Raw genomic sequence first — 19,812 nt, forward strand, 5'->3', positions numbered from 1 at the left:
TGTAGCACTGTACTTACGGGGGAAAATCTTAATTTTCCGTACTTTTGGGAGGCAGTCTTAAAATTGTCATTTTTGCCAAAATTGCCTACAACTGAAAAAGCACAGCTTGTATCATTTAAGTGTACCAATATTTTATCGGACGCAGTTCTTTCCTATAAAGGTGTAATACTAATTTGATCAATTTGCAAAATGGTTGATGTTATGTAAACTATCTGGATACATGACTCAATCTCCCATTAGATGAATATTTTTCCCAGCCGTAATCCCTGTCTCCCATAGAACATAATAATAATTCGGCCAAAATGAGTTTTGGCACTTTGTCCAATATCCATTCGAAATTTGTAAAAATGTTGTATTGGAAAATTGTGTTTTTTCAGCCTCATAAAATAGGTGCAAAATGTCGAATTAAAGTTTGGGAATCGGATAACTTGAAATAAGGAAATGATTTAAATACAATGTATGAAGATTGCGACAACGTTCCAATGAGAGAGCGGAAATAATAGCTTAAAGAATATGACGTCTGACTTAGATAAGGTCCTAGACTTGCGCCGCGTGCACGGCTGAAGGCTGATTTGGCGGTACAAGTTGAAAAGAATTCTGCTGGAACCTACTGATCATAAGGGCCAATCATGGCTGGAATAGGATAACTGCGCTACGGCAACCTGGTCACTGACATAAAATAAAAACTGATTAAATTAAGGAAATTTGATTACCGCATCTGGATAGTTGCAATAGAATATCAGAATTAATATAGCAGGGTCTCGGATGCCTGTCAGTATCTACAATTGAGTTATATTTTATGTAAGGGTAGCGAGTTAGGTGGAACGAAATAACTGTCGGTTTATGTTAAATTAGGCTGAATGTAACATCAAGTTAGTTTAATCAACGGCAAAATCAACAGGCGCGAAGCAGAGCCTCTGAGTCCGTTTATGTAGCATGGTGATGGAGGAATGCGTCATGGTCCAGTTACGCGCGCCACATATGAGGCCTTTCAGAAATTTAAAACATCTGGCATCATTGACGGTTTTCTTTTTGAGCAGTAATTTAAATACTCTTATTATCCATTGCGATTACATGCAGCTTACGGCAAAATTAATTCGGTACTTCTATCAAAGTCGCTCTCTTTTTTGTTCGACGCTATGTCTTGGCCTGATCCTTTCCTGGTGGGCGACTCGTGTCTCGTATATAGCAACGGTGTCTTCCAGATGTTTTTTTACCGGTTATAATTGCGCGAATTACAGAAAGCTACTCGTGTTTCCGTATGTTGTAATCTCAATTTGTAAGCATCCTGTTTTTTTTTCATTTACAGCGTTTTTTTTATATTTTTGTAACAATTACTAGGGAAAACTTTACTTATAGCTGAGAGAAAGCATATTGTGTCTGCTTTACTCAAAAGCTTCCATAATCAAAACTATAAAGTTGTTTAAAATGTGTAGTCACTTCCTTAGTAATAGTTAACCTTTCGATTTCCATTCTCGCAACATTTGCACCGTGATTAGATGTTCCACCTAGCTTTTCAGTGTACAGCCGACCTTATGCAAGAAAAAGGAGGCTTCTTACGATAGTGGCAGACCTGATTGTTCTTCCGGGCGCTTGTCTAAACAATACCCGAATTCACGGAAATGGCGGTCAACAAGTTACTAAAATTCCCCACTGCATCTCTGCATTTAATCTATTCAAGCCTACTAAACAAGCCCGGCCTTGGTCTTGGCGGGCACGATTCCCTAGAACTTAGGAATTAAACACAAGCATATGCTTTGGCCCAATCTAACGAATGCGGAAGGCAAAGTCTTTAGAATATAGCGAGAAGATTAAGAGGCAAGTCGTAATTCTGCTCCGCGAGCGGCACTTAGAGTCATCATCCCTGCCATAGAGATCTAGATTGCACGCTTTGACGAAGAGCTCACTTACTACCTTACGCAAAGTCACCTTCACAAGTTAACGGAGATTTTCAAAGCTAGTTTCATAAAATTGGTAGACTCTACCAAATATCTGTGTCCTCTGTACTGTAAACCTGGAATTTTCGGCGCAGCACACGCTTATCGCCTGCACCGTGATTACCTACACTAAGGAAACACACATGGCAGGAAAAATGAAATGTCTTCAGGAAACGGCGGGAGGAAATTTGCATCGTTTTTCACTCGATCACGAAAGTGCAGGGAACAAGGCTTGAGCAAAGGAGATCTTGACAAAAAATGATTGGGTCGTGAAGTTGCCACTGAACAACATGACAGGCAATGCTTTGTCAAATTAAAAGGATGAACGAAGGGAGGTCATACACTCCTGCAAAAAGCAAGCTCGTCTTAAAAAATTCTGACCACGGTGACTCCGGCCTGATGATCCAGTGATACTAGTCTGTTCTTCCTATCAGCCCGTACTAACAGGTAACGATTTGGGCTGATTCGGAGTAAGTCTTGCGAATTAAGGATTAGCCTCGATCAGAATGAGTCCAATTGCGAAGCTTCATAGTCGAACCACACACATTAAGCAGACTGACTTTATGCTGTGATGGCGCTAGACCTATATAAACTGTATTACATGAATCCTCCAAAAAAATATCATAAAAGAACAGTTGCACCGGTAACACGCTATTGTTTCGCTACGGGCCTCCTGGTTCACCGTTTTCACTACTCTTCGATGGGATCCACCAGCGTTCTCACTTTTGGGAAACAGAAACTTAATTACTGAAAGTTGATCTTCTGCGCGAACCTATATTGTTGCAGCTGAAGTTGTTATTCTTTGATGTCAGTTGATAAACTTAAGTGATCGTATAACTATTTGGTGAATTTTGTCTGCTGTTGCTGCGTAATTTAAATGTCTTTATAATTTTTTCTTCAAAAAGCTTTAGGCAAACTATACAAAATCGAAGGGTTCATCTGGAAACAAATAGCTTTGTTATAGCAAACTAATTTAGCAAAGATCAGAAAATATTTTTCCTAGATAATCTTGCTTTGCAACTCTTACCTAAAAATATACCATAAATATAGATATTGTCGAGTCACATGTTACAATTACTTAACAAAGCTATTTTAACAACATTAAAAAAAGATGTGTTTTCGATTAATCGGTCTTTGTTGCATTTTTATTATAAAATATTCAGTAGAATAGCCCGGATGACGAATTATTGAATCTTGCAGATCAGTCTGCTGAATTTCGGTTTCGTTGGAGAGGAAGAATACATACAATACTTTTGAACACTGAACAATGAGATCTCGTTCTAGGCATTTTCCTAGGCTTTAGGACTCGTCGTTAAAAAAAAAAGTAAAGGACGAAGGGTGCGAAAGTTAGGAGTACGCGAAGTTTAAAATATTGACTGGCACAAAAGGGAACTGATAATTCACTTCGGAAACATATTATCATTCATTTCATCATCCGCAAAAATATTTTTATTAATAAAGGGAATAAATGTATCACCACCCTAATTCAGGCCTAAAAATTCTGTTACAGCAGTTATATCAAGAAAGCTGGCAGGGTCCCAGAGTTCCCTTTGTAGATAATGATTAGACAAGAGTTTTGACAATTTTACATCGAATGCTCTGAATGTGCTCGTATTACTCACCCAATATGAGAAATCATTATGCAATAACCTGCAATAGTTTCTTTTATTTGCATCGCTGTTTGCGGCCATGGTTCAAATTTAGCATAAAGAAGATTACCATAAAATATATATATATATATATATATAAAGATATACTCCGTTTGAGGTTAGCTATACAACATCTCTGGTTAGAATGGCGGATTTGAAGCAAGAGCGACATCATGTGTAAGTGTGGGCTCTTAGCTACCTTAGAAACGCGAATTCAACGCAGATAGTTGGGTCGTTCTTTAAGACAAGCCCTGAACGGCCTAAAGCTTTCCTGTTAAGGAAAGAGAAAGAAATGGAAAGCAAGAGAGTATGTGCATTCATCTATACTCTATGTTGTCGTGTCGGCTGCGTTGTTATTGCTATAGGTAATGCCGAGTTCTTGTCTATCGTCGGTTCGTCTGTGTTCCGTTTTCGGCATCTACTAAGGGAGAGAGACGTGGCCGTTAGTCTAGGCTTTCGTCCAGCTGCCTCCCCCAGTAAATAGCCGCGAAATACGAGATCATACAATAATACAAAAACCTTCCAGCAGCAGCAGAAGGCCCGTAAATTCGAAAGTCTGCCGTTCGTCTTATTCTCCTTCGCGTTTTTGCTTTGCCTATAACTAACCCAAAAAAGAGGAACGCGTTCTTTTGAAGTGCGTATCTAAGGCACTTTCGTGCATTCTATCGTGTAAACAAAACTCCCTTAAGCACAATCGCCACATTAATTGTGAACAGCGGAGCCTTTTTAATCTTCGCTTGTTTTATCGATATAATTTTCAAAATTTTGGGTGAAATATATGATAGTATTCGTAGATGTTTTAGTTGTGTTTATGCATTGGCTCTACATGTAATATTACCGGTTTATTGATCCCGCTTGACACCCATTGAGTCGACTAAAACGTATGGACCGTCTTTGAGCTCACATTGATAAAAACATTTCCTGTGTTTTAAAGTCATACTGTTAGACTAAATGTGCACCGGTTCGATCGATTAACTTTTTCAGTTTTTCTGGGAACCCCACAATCCCTTCACTATAGAACATTGTAACAAGTAGTTTTTACAGTCCTCGGTTGAGGCTAAATTAACGCTAGGTGAAGAATGACATTAGACAAATTAACATTTGTGAATGAAAGACCTAAACAGATGATAGTTTTCATCCTAATTTTCTTGAATTTTTACGTGGTGCCTAAAGATGTATGTGCTTTGGTATTTAATATTGTAGGATAACCCCTTTTCTGCTCGTTAGTTCGGGTCGATTTTTTCGATAGCTGTTGTAATTTTGCTAGTTGTTGTCCGTAGAGGTCCGAATGAGTCGTCTTTTTAGGCAACAACAACTCCTCCAATATTTCCTTCCAGTACCAGTAAACACATATTATTTTTGCCTCAGTCTGAGCTTTATTATAAGTTGTAAGTCAAATTTATTTTTTTTTTTACTTGGACATTATCACCGTATGTGAGTCACTCTTTAGTACCCGTGATCAACCGCTTTAAAAATTGCCCAATTTAATTACTTCTTTGTACTGTCTCGTAGATGGGAATACGATCGAGCATTTCGTGTAGCACCCAAGCATCAAACTTTTCTATAGCCAGATCGTTTGAGACAGTTCGATTGTGGACGTTGATGTCACGGCGGCCTTGATCAACTTTTGTAAGAATTTCATCAACTTTTTCCGACTATGATTCCGACATCAAAAGTTTACAGAACGAAAGCAATAGAATCATCTTTGGGTCGCTTTTACAGTAGCATTTATGCCTCTGTCGTAATAAAATCGTGACATATATCGACTTTTTGACGCTCCGCCTTGAGCTCCACACAAAGGCATTCCGACAATTTTAGAACATCACTTACTGTTAAAGTTTAGCAAGGCTAACTTGAGACCTCTCGTATAATCTGAAATACGTGGCCATCTAGCTAGAGCGACAGTCAATATTTTTTCTTCAATAACCTACGAACGACGCTTTGGCACTATCATACATGCACCTTATTCCTCAATTCAGTACCTCAGCCTTACACAATGATAGTAACGAAAATGGCTAGGATCTAATGTATTACTGCTACGCGTTGTAACAATATATATTATGCGGAATTAAAAAAAAAAAAACAGGTCTTTTCACTTGCTAAGGTAGCACGGAAATCGCAAACTATTGCAATATAGAACGATTCAATTTACGCTCAAGCTATGTTGTGATATCATAGTGTTAATAAGGGTCCAAACTGATGACCACAACAACGACTATTACGGTCTTTCAAATGATTTTATTGACTAACATTTATGTAGTATTCAGTATCAATTCAGTAGCAATTGTATACACATAGTTAGGTCCGCTCATTACTGCATTACCCCTTGCAACTTTGACAAATGGAAGATGATCATTTTTCATCTTTGCCTCTTCTCACTTTTGCCCTATAAATGTTATAGGTTTATTGATTGAGCCAAACATAGTGCGGTTTCAAACTCATACCTTTTCTTATCTTAGTGAGGCTATTCTACTATCTTGTTTCAATGATTGAAAGGACCGCTTTCCTATCGGTATACCTCAGAAGCCGCGATATTGAAAAATTGTCGAAATAACGAAATTTTGCGATCCTTTTACGTGTAAAGCTAAACTCCGTGTGCGCGGCCACAGATCTCCCTGATGTTAGTCCCATTGAAGCGTGACTGTAGTAACCACACGTTACTGCATTTATTCCGTTTTCCCATTTCAATTAATCCTACCCTTTGGAAAAACTATTTACGCAATCAAAGAATATGATCCAACTAATATTTCGTCTCCCTTTTCCCAAATGAGCTAAGTTGATTTAGAAAAACAATGCCCCCAAAAGGTATTATTAATGCAAATTGTATGTCATGTGTGATTTATATATCGAAAATATAGCTCAAATGGTTAAGCAAAAAAAATAAAAATTTTAAATCTCAATAATATTTAGCAAACGAGAAGGAACGAAAACCGCATGTTGCGCCTTTTTTTGTTTGAAACTTAATGTTTCACATAATAATTTGAATAAACTGTCAACGGTTGTTAAATAAACGATTTATCTAAATCAGCATTATACCGTTTATACCGAAAAACATACCGATAAAAATTTATTGTTTGATAAATTCCTAACGGTTGTCAAAGAATAATTTCCCGAAAAAGTTGATTTACCGAAGAACGAACTCGTTCGAGAAAAATCATACCAATGGTCCTATCTCACGCTTGGATGAAACTTTATCGATCTAGAATAGCAACTCAACCCTTTACAGAGTCGATTTAGGTCGGGCAGACAGAGAGACAAGCAGACGATAACTTTTTGACGTCCTCACCAAAATCTAAAGTCTCCAGTCTATCACAATATATTTGAATGTTTCTGCTTCTCCTTCGCGACGCTTTTGTTATTGCAGTTTTTGTATCCAGCACATCTGTCCGATTCCGAGGCTCACGCACTACTATACGTAACTTCATTCTTACCATGTTTCGTTTTGTAGCTACTACTATATACCAGACAACTTTCTTTTCTACACGTCCATTTCTTCTTCCTGGTATCATGTTCGTTACCTATAGATTTCATGTACAAACTGCACTACTTGTCATTAAAAGTAGCCCAGCGGCCCCATTCAATTTCTAGTTATTATTTCAACTTCCTAATTGTTTTTATATAGCATTTTTTTTAAAGTTAAAAAAATTTAAGCTGTTGCTTCAAGTGTTATTGAAGCCACCATGGCCTAATTTAATATCAACATTTTCTTTAATCATTTTTTGTTTTCACCTTCCAATGGACTGCTTCGTTTTCAAGCATTCTACCTTACGATACATCAATTGTATTTACGTGCTAAAGTACAAATGCGGGTGAATTCAATTAATTGCAGCGTACCCGTAGTATAAACGAAGTTATTTCAACTAATAAATAACAGCTTGTGAGCAAACGAAGACATTTAAAACAAGAAACGCTTGGCTCAAGCTGCAGGCATCTTGCATTCTAATTCTTACAATTGTAAAAAGAGTCACGGTAACAAAAATAGATTTGTCGGACACAAGGTAATTTTGTTCGGGTGATTTTGCTTACGCTTGAACAATGTCATGAAGCTCTCATACCATCAGCTTCACCCTCTCGTATAATTATGCAGCGCTGAACCAGCTTCGGATATTGTCTAATTCACGAGGGTAACATATGGTAATACAAACGGACAGACTAAATCAGCAAGCCGACATTATGAGCAGTAATCTATTGAGAGTTATGTATATATGAAGCGTATTTAAATATATACAGGATATTATCACATATGTATTACACATTCTGAAATATGTGCATTTTATATCTACAAACTAAGGGCCAGCTTACAACAATTGCAATATAGGAAACAAGGAGAAACGGGAGGGGAAAAGCGCGCTTATCGAATATTGGCAGCCGATAGGATATGAGAGCTGGAGTGAATCGTAGGAAGTAAACAACTTGTTTTTTGGCGGTTATACATTAACAAAGGGCAATTTTCAGTTATTTAAAAGGAAAAACATCCTACTTCCTCAAACTTTTTAACTAACTCGTCCGACCCATTACCTGTTGATTTAATCATCCCACTGAAAACAATATTGTCGCTTGTGCAACGACGTGGAGTAAATTCATTCTTCTATAGTTACGTAAACCAACACATGTTAGGCTCTTTCTCGATGCGTGAGCTTGATTGATATGTTCGTGCTACAGCATCGCGGATGCACACAAGATAGTGTTCACAGGGATTCGAATAACTAAGCTCATCGAATTTTTTTTTTTAACTGTACCTTCATGCCTACGGATACCATGCATCGCATGACTTGTTAGGTCATGGAAACGCACTCTCGGAGGTAGCCGTTAATGTTAGAACGTAATAAAGGACATGTTAAGGGATTCGAATACCTCAATTGATAATCAACAGCGACAGCCCGACGCATCGAACAATACTAGCAGCTGCATGCTACACGAAAACCTCGGATCTTTTTCGATTTTGTCAACATAAAAACTTAAACCTACAGAAGACAGAGAAGGAATCGTCACTTCTAAGTGATTGATCTTAGTTTGCTGAAAAATTAGTCGTTTCTCATTTTTGTCTAATTGGACTAGTGAACAAATAAAGCGGCCATGTATGAGAACCCCCATACTACTTTCGCTACATAGAAGTAAAGTATTCGTATTCTGGGTAGAAGGTGACATCGGTCTCCTTTGATCAACTAATATTATAGTTCTCGTTACAGACACATGGTCCTTCTGTAGCCAAAACCGGACGCGGTGGGTTTACGCGATACACGTTTTTAACAAAAGAATGCCGACTCACATTATGCATTCACAACGCAAAAATTATTAGAAAAACCGATTTTGGAAAGCAGCCCTGCAAAACACCCCTTCAGTCACTGCCCAGTTTGTGAGAGATAGAAACTAGGAGGCTAAGCTTTTTAAGCTAGGGAGCCTACGTGAAATAATAGCAGTTGCACTGTAAAAAAGTTACTGCAAATCATGTGTTTTGCCCATTGTGCTGTAAGAAATCTCGCCGGCTGAGTGACACAGTATAAACAGCCATTATCGTTAAAACTAATATTTACTAAACCGATGCCATTTACAGGAGTCTGATCCATTCAGAGGTGTTCGAATGTAGGGAATAGTATTTGAGGCGCGGTCAAACGGTTTGGTCGAAAAAAGGATGCACAAACAAAACAAATGAATCATTTCTCCGTAATGCCGGTTCCTGCTTCCTAAGTTAATATATTTTCAGCCATTCGTTTTCGAAGCGAAAGAAAACAAATATAAACAGACCTTTGTTTTACGATTTGATGTTGCATAAATTGAACGCATCTCAAATGTTCGTAGTTTCATAAATATTCTCGGCTCAGAGACATTTCGCACTCAAAATGAAAGGGTAATTCTCATTTCTCTAAGGCTGGCTGTTTGCTAACTGGTTGAAAGAGGTATTGGAAGCTTTCAGATTACAGATTAACGATGCGGTCAGACTGTGAGAAAAATAATACCAGAGTAATAATTTCGAAAATACTTGCCACATAAACACGGCAAAACATGAATATAAAAGAGCTCAAAACTGACGCGCTTTATTTTCGTACTTCGAATCAATAGCGGTATTTCTTTACCATACTCTTGTGTAGGACAGAAATGAGTTGGCTTAAATGAATGTTTAAAGTAGCCAACAAGCAAGCGAAAATACTAATTAACATTATGCAAGATCTTTTTGTAGAACTAAAATGAGGGCTGGCATTCAAAGTACAATATCAAAAAAAAAACTTGAGCAAGTTGTGTTCCGCAGACTGAATTTTTGTTGCGCTTGCCAAAGTAATAAATAGTGCATAATGTTGGAAGGTCACTTTGCTCAACAAAGTAATAAATAAGATATAGTAGAAAAGCAAAAAACAGCTTTGTACAGCTGTTGATATCTATGAAATTGAGGTCAGTATCACAAGGCTAAATAGACACCGTGATGAATTCGATCACAAAATAAATGCTACAGGATAACAGTGGCCTAACTAGATATAGTAATACTTGAAATAAAGAAACCTGAGATAGAATATAGTATTCATACAATCAAATAATACCGGAATAGCTGAAACGAAGTGACAAACGTATGTAATAGTCGCATTTACTTTGCTAACTTCGACATGATATTGCTGAGATCAGGTTTATTATTTTATATCTAGAATTTTACGCTATGAGGATCGATCGAGGCATTTTGAAGTAATAACGAGATGTTCTAGATCTTACCTGACATATACATTTTAGGCAAGGATCGTTTGGAGCCTCAAATATCTCTCCTCCGGCATAGTTTATTCCATTTAGCAAGCAGCCTGAGGAAACAAGGAGACCAAGAACGTATAAAACAGTAAACGTTGACGTTAGATTGTATTCCTTAACCAATAGTCTTTCGTAAGTATTGTTTGGTTACAACTAAAAGCATTGTTGTCTTAGATCAGTCAGGAGGCAATACGTATATCCTCACATCTACTTACCCATTTAATTATAAACTCAGTAACATAACGTTTCTCTGAACAATGCTCTGTCTACTGTATTGTTTACATTTTAGCTAGGCTTGTATGGGATACTAGAAAGCATTCTTACTACTCTCGTGTTTTTTCAATAACGGCTGAAACAAGGTCGACTTTGTGTGAAACAGAGCAGAAATCAGTAGTATCTAACAGCGCTTCCCAAAAGACTACTCATTTTTTGAGCAGTAAATCTAGATTTGAAACACGAACCGCTACTCCGGACGATTGCAAGAATCAGATGACGATGAACCGCGGGTTTTATTACGTGAAGATTCGACCAGCTAAGAGCTGGAGAATCATCTGGTAGCTCTAAAGAAGACTTCAAACACAGAAAGGTAGAGCCCCCATGCAATAGCTCGCGAATGTACTACGGCCATTTGCTATTAAAAATTTGAATATCACTGCTTGCACGGCGAGGCGATAAATCATTTCCACGTCAGATCGGTACCGGAGATAAATAATGCATGTTTTACTACAGGGCAAGCTCTTCACTGGCACCTCAAAATATTTGGTGAAGTTCTAGAAAGCTGGTTTACTGTAAGCTTGTAAAACGGAGTGAAACCGCGAATACAGACCTCGACTGGCGCCAAAGCGTTTTTAAGTTACATGAAGCTGACTGATTAACTAAGACAAAAGGGGGTGATCTTGACGACACTAGATCCCACGTGGCTCCATCGACCTGGCAGATTACGGATAGTAACTTCTTGCGCAAGGTTCATAACCAAGACGTTTCCCCACTAAACGGCAGCTGCCGGTGCTAGTACATACGCAGCATCGCATCGAGAATTTAAGTGATTTAAAGCAAAATGCAGGTGGATAGTGTATTTCTTTGTGTTCTTTTGGTAATTCTACCATAGAAAAAAATGGTTAAACTCTGGCCTGAAAACGACATCTTGAGGAAGCTGAATGAAACCTCGCGTAATGTTCTTTAGCTCTCTATTAACATTTCCTGTGCGAAATCCTTATAAAAGGAGATACCCGATATTTGCGGCCACCCACTGCGCAAACATTTTAAATAGTTCGATTATTATTAACCCTCTCTATTTCTGCATATACATGCAACATATGCAATAGAAACCGCCTGTTCTTACATACGTTATTCTACATTTACGTTTACATTTATTATATACAAATGCATAGATTTAGCGCATTTCAATTTAAAATGAAAAGGCGCATTGGCTGAGTTACAGCAGTTTACTATACAGACGCCGTACTATATTTTGCACGGCTAAGACTGCAAGAATGAGGTATAGTCGCCAGCAATGCTCGGATGAACGTAATGTTTGTCTTATATATATCAAGGTAAAACCATGTCTAGGTACGTGCATACCTCTCTCTTTGAGCTTCACACATGAAACTAATTTATACAGACCACGAATCGGGATGGTCACCTTCAGTCTGGCCTTGAACTATCACAATTAAGTTGTTGATGGACAGAAGAATGCAGGATGCACGCGTTCTCGACTGCCTTCATCAACAGTGGTCTAACCTATTGACAAAGTATTCTAAATTTGTTTAAAGCGCTGGTATACGAAACATAGGTGGGATAGTGAAAAAGATCAACAGGGAATAATTTATGGCAACAGCGTTACGATGCTATTAAAAAGACAATCCACTTTATCCAAACAATACAGAGGTATTTTCGAATATAATTGTAATGTGAAAAAAAAAAAGCAGATAAAGACTATCGATAAGCTGATAGCATTGATTTGTTCCTATTATTTATTATAATATAGAAAAAGGCCTGTGTGGTTGGTTAAGTAATCATTTTTAACACACATACCCTGCAACGACTAATTATTAGGACAGTCGAAAGGTATTTAGGCACCTCTTAAACCTTGTCATTTGGACGCTTTTCTATGCTATCAAACGACAGTATCAAAAACTGCATACATAATACGACCTTTTTTTACTATGCCTGGGTACAATTGGATCAATAAAAATTGCCTATGGGAATGTATAGTTTGGCAATACTTCGTAGCGCTTACCCGACATTTGCCTCTGTTTTTAGGTGGATATCTCAATTTGAACCACAAAGCACATTCTAGACAGCCGCACGAGCAATTGAAGATGAATTGAAAGCTCTGTTGGATAAGAGTCCAACTCAGACGCCCCGCGAGCTACCTATACAGCTATATATTAGCCGCTGCAGTAAAAATTTAAATTATCTACTAAGAAAGATCTTAAAGGCAGGAAAGCCAACAGTTTGACCGTAATTATATCATTTGCTCGCAAGGTACAAAAAGAAGCCATAGTATTGCCACTGGGGCTTTGAAAAAATAGTTTTCACCCATCTTTGGTGAATGAAAGAACGAATGCTCGTAATATTTATAGTAACGGTCCATGAAAGTAATTTTTCCTTAATTTACGTTACAGCTTATGGGTAAACCCTGTTATATTTTTCGTCATAGAACCCGTTTATCCCAGATATGTCATTTTCATGGCACCATTTTGTCATCAACAAAGAAGGACACAAAAAAATTCAAACCGCTATAGAGCTGTTTGTCAGAGGGACTTATTCTTTCAAGACTCAAGAAGTTTAATAAAAAGATTCTGAATTGGGTTTACCCTATCTTACCTTTGCATGAAGGGCAACAGTGGCCAGTTTTTGGACTTAAGGGATTTTGGCACGGAACGTGGCAGACTTCACGAGACTTCGTTACGATTCCGGACTGAAATATAAATAATGATTTGATTTAGTAAATGTAATGTGTTAGCTAGTTCTGATTAATGTAGTATGTAAGCTAACGTTAAGGCAATATAATGATACCGAAAATAAGGCTGTACTGTTTAGTCTCAGTAAATTTTCAAAAAATACGAATTTTGCGTTACCCTATATACATACATATATTCGTTTTTTACCTGTTAGTACTGGGTGTAATTACTGCTTTGGCTTATTCTTTAGAATGACGAAAGGATATCTGATATGGAAGATCAAATACCAGCTGTGAAGGGGCTAACAACAACAACACAATCAGAATATACTTGGAATGGCCGACAAGATTACTTAAAAAAACCTTTGAAAACGAAAAATCACGTTTCCAGATGACTGGAGTATCTACCAGCCAAACTGCTAACGGCCTGTAGTTCAAAAATTACTGAATTTCAAAGTCCGCCGGATTCGCTTGTAACAGCCTAATATCATAATAAAATAATCTCAAGTTCACAGTCGAGTTAGCCAGATAGTTTAACGGCCTGATTTGGCTACATACATTGGCATGCCATTTACCACTTTCAGCTTTACAAAACTTACTGATTTAGTCATCCTCTGCTTCGTGACACCTTTGCGACCCGCATACGAACTGAAAATCTTGTTACAACATGGTGATCTACTTGGGTGCTTTAACTCCCCATCGGTTATTGCTGGCGTTAAGAAATACAATAGGCCATCTTCTGATCGTGAGTCACAATGAACGTGCGGTACGGTTTACTATTGGAAGAACAGAACAACGTTCAAACGAACGCTAGAGTTAGACGGATACGAATCGATGCGCGCAGAGTTATCATTAACTTTAGAAACTCCGCCTTGGTCCTGTCTAGTGTTATCAGGTCCCGTAAATTCAAAAAATGATTTCGGATTTCCGCAAGCGGTGGTTAACTCAATCTTCAAATTGAACAGTTTAAGGTTTTTTTGGCTTTCGAGCCTTGATTGCCACAGTCATCATGTTAAGGCGTCTCTTACAGCGTCTTCGTTAGATATGATTTGTCGAAGACGTTTCTATCGTCTACCGTGAGGTCTAAATAGATGAACAACTTATAAATGGGTTTTAGTTGAGTACTAGTAAAGCGAAATGAATCATTTCATGGGCTCTGTTTGTTTCTAGGCCGCTTTCTGTAACTTAGGTATTCAGAATTGCCCCTGTGGTAGCTTATTGGGTAACGTCTAGGTTTGAACCCGGGCATTGGCAGATTTCGTTTCGGTGCTGGGAGCTAACCGCTTGATGGAATGCCTAACGGCGATACTGGACGTAAAACCCGAAACATAAGAAGGCGTTGAGAGTTACAAGCGTTTCTTGTAAGCAGGTGTAACCTGTTCTTATTATGCATTACTGGGTGATCGACATATGGAATCATCTTCACGGGTCTATGTCGATAATCGATTCAAGAGGGGAGATGGACTGGGAGTGTCATCTTCTCTTTACTTTAGTTTGACTTCACAGACCGACTGAGCCTGGTTTATAAGGTTTACCCAAGTAGTGGGCATTACAAAAACTACTGTTGGCGGTGAAAAAAAGTGTTCAATTCGGTGTCTCCGTTAAGCATTCGACCAGACAGCTGGCTCCCAACACCGAAACGAAATTCGTCAATGGTAGAGTTAAAGCCTACATCATAATGTGTCTACGAGATTAGCAGGCAAACACAAACACGTTACCAACTAAGCTAATATGGTGGTCTACATAGGTGGCACAAACGTACGGTCGGCCTCGGTAGTTTTTAATTCATTAAATGTATTTGACAGTTTTATTCACATTTTAGCAGCATGGATTATGTCCGAATTGAAATAGCGATTGCCAGTCTAAGCCTTGTGATTTCTATGGGAACTGCGCCAGAAGGAAATGCATATGGAACGGACTGCGTTGGAATATATTGCTCTGTGTAGGTATGTTTATGTATGAATACGCTCGTACTCCCAGCACCTCGTCCGCTTTGACGTTTGCCACCTGCACAAATGCGATAATTACCTCCGTCAATTTACACACAGCTGACCATCAGTAGACTCTGTGGAACGACAGTCCGATAGCGAGCATGTTGCCTGATATTGGACAGAATTGATCCTTTGTGTTTGTTGTCCCTGAGTACAATTGCATATTATGGAGCAGATCTTAAAAACGTAGTGGGCGCTGCGATACGCATAAAGTGATGAAAACTCTTCTTTTGCAAAACGAACATCTGCGGATCGCGACGGAATCTCATATATTTCGACATTACTGCGCTACCTTTATCTTCTAAGCAGAAGGGCTCACAAAATTGATCCAAAAGTTTCAATAAGGAAACAATATGAGTGAGAGCTCAGCAAATAGGGGTTAATTCTATAATTTGATTTACGCCTCAGCTTTCTTTTCTAGTTCTCGATTCTTCCTTAACGCCATCAGACAAAATAGGCATAGAAAGGATTTTCAAAAAAGAAAATACAGTTTCACTCATTATGTGTTGAACTGGAACAGCATTTATCGATTACAAATTACTGAAAAATGCATAACGAATTGTAGTTTTAGTAGAATACAGCCGAACGAACTTACCTGGCAGGTGTATCTTAGGCAAGGATCTCCAGGCTCTGTCCACGTAGAGGGGGAATTGTACGCTGTACCGTTTAATACACAGCCTATAGTAAGAATGACGCAGATAAACACTCAAGTAAGGCAATGCAAGTTACTATATTCACATATGTATTGTATCTTACGTTTACCCATTGTGCCGTTTAAAGCACCTTGTGTTTTAATATTGACCAAGAATACCACTGTTACATCCTTTTGAACTTAGTATGCAGCATATAATGCCTTAATGGATGCTTGCAGTGCAATAGGTTTCAACGGATGCATAAATAATATGTTTTAGAGAGAGATCCTTGAATCTTTTTCGACTTTGTTTACATCATCGTCTTCGTGGGCTTTTATAAGAATAAAAATGTCAGAGATCCTACCAAACGCCTGAGCAAGAATCTAAGATGATTACGTACCTTTACATTGATGGCAACAGGTCTTCTTCTTACTGGTGCTGTCACTGATGTCACTAGAAGCTCCGGTTGTCTTATCGAGGAAGTAACATCCCTTCGGTAACTCGCAGGTCTCCCGCCGACATTCTACTACACGTTTCTGAAAAATGTTTAAGGAAAGTTTTAACCTGTAGATCGAATAGGTCAGAATCTTGGAACTAAGCGGCTGCTGAACTTCTGGTGGCAGCAAAGTTCAATTATGGAAAAGGTTCTACGTGTTTTTAGCATGAGCCCAACAATTTCCAACTCAGTGATTCAAACATATCTTCTCTATCGGCTAGTTTGAGTAGACAGTATGTCTTCATTGTACACTACGTAAACGAAATCGTAAGCATTACAAGATCTTAAACGTATCTCAGAAGTATTTTAATCTATATATGAGGCTGCGTACCTTGGGCAGGCCACAAACATATTTTTCATGTATTTGTTTAAAATATCACCTTCACTTAGCCAAAAAAAACGTATTAAATAAGATATCATATAATATGTAAATCACATTGTTCATTTTGTATCAAGGTGCGGTAGGCGCCTAATTATACAGGCGTATGTGACGCGACTTGTGGGTTTCTAAATCTATGTCTATAATAAATCATTTCATTTGATTCATTAATTAAAAACTACTCTCAACAGGTACGTCAAATTATTACAATTCTCGGGCCTAGTAAATGGAAACACGTTCGTAAATATTTGGCAAGTCGGCGCGGTATCTTCCGGTGGTCTCTAACGAGAGAAGTCAAAGAGTTTTTGTTGATGTCTTGATTTTTAAGATGCACAAGAAGCTTACTTGTCAATTTAGAAAACGGTTAACTTCCTTCATTTACAGGAGTTTCTCTGTATATGTTCGAAATGATTAGAAGCGCAAATCGGGTGGTGAAAAAGCTTTTTGCGTTGAATTGAGGTTTGTCGGTAGACGTTGAACGCTGTTTAAATTGAGCTCAGTACAGTGATGGCAACTCCGACCTCTGTGACAGCCAGGTCGTAACTGCATTTCAATGTTATCGTATACCCCTCGGGCACTGGCTTCACCTAATCACAGTTCCTTAAAGCACCGGCCTTGAGGGTGTAGTTTAGCTATCCCAGCAAGTGCTCTTCCCGACTTCCTTGGGCATACCCAGCAACATATAACTTTTTAACCTACGTTAAATAGTAAGCATGTATTTACATAAAACTGTACACACTCAAAGCACTAGGTTGTTGTCCTCTCATTTACGTAGATTCATAAACTATACAAAAGATGCAACTTTGATATAACTACATAACCCAATTTAAATATATGTGATTTTCTACACACACATATACACTTACACAGGATGGCCGGGGAAAACCTGAACTCATGCTTATGCTTTAATTTAGACAAAAACAGGTACAGCGGCAAGAATTTTCGCATGCTCTAAGAATGCTATTTCCGATGGTTATGTTTGTTCAATGTAGCCTTTTCCACCATATTTACAGCTCCGTGAGAAACTTCAACGGCTTACAGGCTCGTTTTAAATGTTTTTTTTTTTTGTAAATCTGTGGACAGTACGAACGAGCCGACATTACTGAACTCTTTCTCTATAGCGCTCCACACAAAGCAAGTCGGTTGATTTAGATCTGAGCTGTATCATAGGCGGCTATATGTGCCCGCTCGAGAACATCCAAGCAGTCGACCCTGCAACAAAACTGCTGGAAGACGTAAGGCTTTTTTGAGGCACTTTAGCTATTCAAGGTTGCACAGCAATTTATAGAGCACACAGGTAAATTTTCTTGATGATACGTTCGCCTTCCAAAAAAAAAATATAATGGCATGGCGTGTCCTTCATTAGACATCTCACACAAAACTAACAAAAAATTGCTCTTACCCGTAATGAATACATCTTCTAAAGTATGAACAAGCCAGTAATCATTTCTGTTGTTGATCACTGCATTAAGTATAAACATTTCCTCGTTAAATAGAAATCGGAGATGTTCTGTTGCATTATTTTAGGGGAACCGAGGAACAAACAACACCAATCAAACCTTTTGGTTTTATGAACTTCGTAGAGCATCTGTCCTGTTTTTATTACATGTGACGTAAACCTAAGATCTTCATGAACACTTTGTAGTATGAGATTTCTCCACAGTAGTTTGATAAAAATAGGATGATCGCCCAATATGTCCTTTGGAGGGTACTGGTTAACTCTTGGGTCCATACTGTCTTTGTCTGTTGAAACCTGGTTCTACACGTCCTGCGATCAAAGACTCATTTGCAATGTCGTAAGCGGTTTCATTTGGATTTATTTGCAGAACTGCAAGCGGCCAGACAAAAAGCTCTAAGTTAATCCAGCTGCCCTGTACAAAGAGATTATTGATCCGTTCTAGCTGTTTCCGTCTCCGAATATCTTGATACCTAAATAATTTATACTTATAAAGAGTCGAAAACCACCTTCATTTAAAAGGCCTCTATTGAAATGAATATCACTCTATTTGAACATAAGTAGAATTACAATTGGGATTGTCAACATGTGTCTAAGACTCTCTCAGCCCTGAATCCAATTTTTCGACTACACAGATTGCGTTGCCTTCGACGCTACTAAGGGAAACAGCTTTGTTCTTCCTCATAGGGGTCTCCCGTAATGTTAGCATGACCATCTGGTCTGAAGCAACCTTAAAATGACACCAAGAAAAAACAACTGAATGTATTTATATATTTTTTTGATCACTGTATATTCAAGATCCACTTAGATACAACATCAATAAGGTGAGCTCTCTTGGCTTTCTCCGTTGTAGTTGTTTGGTTTTTAGCCACTTTTTTTTTGCATACATCTGGTTCTATGTCTAAAACGGCGGCACGGTTATTTCCTTTAAGTTTGTTGACCCTCTGTATGGATTATTGTGGTACGCCTTGCTTTTTAAGTGTCTTTTTAATAAAAGGTCGAGCGGAGTCATGTCACAAAATATGAAAGGCCACTCATCGTCAACCCACATAGAGATCAGCTGCTCACTGAGCTGATCCTAAAATGAAGTGTGTACATTATTAGTTTTGCGAATGGATACATTGTCTTGCTAAAACGATATGTCTGGCAAGCTTTTTGCGTCATTTGAAGTATAAAAAAGACTGAGATTATCTTATCGTAATGAACATAGTTTATGTCGAAAAAAGAGCCAACAATTTTTGAGTATCATCCATTTCGTTTTCTGATTCTCAGTCGAGAATCAATTTCATTGATATTTTCTTTCGGAGAACGTAAAATTTTATAATAAAGATGTTTTTTCAGTTTTATTTTAAAGTTGCTCCGATAATATGACAATCCGCGTAGGTCGTTCAATACGTTCGGCAAGATTTCTAAGGAAAGGACTCGTTTTCTTGCTAAAGTGCCACTAGAGTTCTAACGAAATCATCATCAAACGATATCGACTACTACATATGTGCATTTCTCCTTAGAGTCCGCGTGCTCCCCTGTTTATCCCAGTTTATGATGCTGTGTCCCAAGCACAACACGGCTGGTATATGCAGGACACTTACAAATCAATATGTCAATTGTATAGTATCAAATGAAGCGTTTTGGGTTTGC

General features: G+C 38.2%; 1 protein-coding gene across 5 annotated transcripts in view; it reads right to left on the bottom strand.

Annotated features, from left to right (window-relative positions):
* LOC111253836 (BMP-binding endothelial regulator protein-like) overlaps positions 1-19,812 on the bottom strand; it is a 118,248-nt gene that overhangs the window by 56,641 nt on the left and 41,795 nt on the right. For 3 of the 5 annotated variants that reach the window (XM_086974156.1, XM_022813924.2, XM_022813923.2), the window contains 4 exons: positions 16,244-16,379; positions 15,807-15,889; positions 13,145-13,238; positions 10,286-10,368 (listed from right to left, as the gene is read on the bottom strand). In XM_086974156.1, coding sequence (XP_086830282.1) covers positions 10,286-10,368; positions 13,145-13,238; positions 15,807-15,889; positions 16,244-16,379 — 396 coding nt within the window. Of the gene's footprint in view, positions 1-10,285; positions 10,369-13,144; positions 13,239-13,819; positions 13,993-15,806; positions 15,890-16,243; positions 16,380-18,120; positions 18,259-19,812 lie in introns of those variants that run through there. The other 2 variants (XM_086974157.1, XM_022813925.2) reach the window with 2 other exon arrangements.

This window comes from Varroa destructor, unplaced genomic scaffold (genome assembly GCF_002443255.2).
Source record: "Varroa destructor unplaced genomic scaffold, Vdes_3.0 BEIS01000007.1, whole genome shotgun sequence".
Lineage (NCBI taxonomy): Eukaryota > Metazoa > Arthropoda > Arachnida > Mesostigmata > Varroidae > Varroa > Varroa destructor.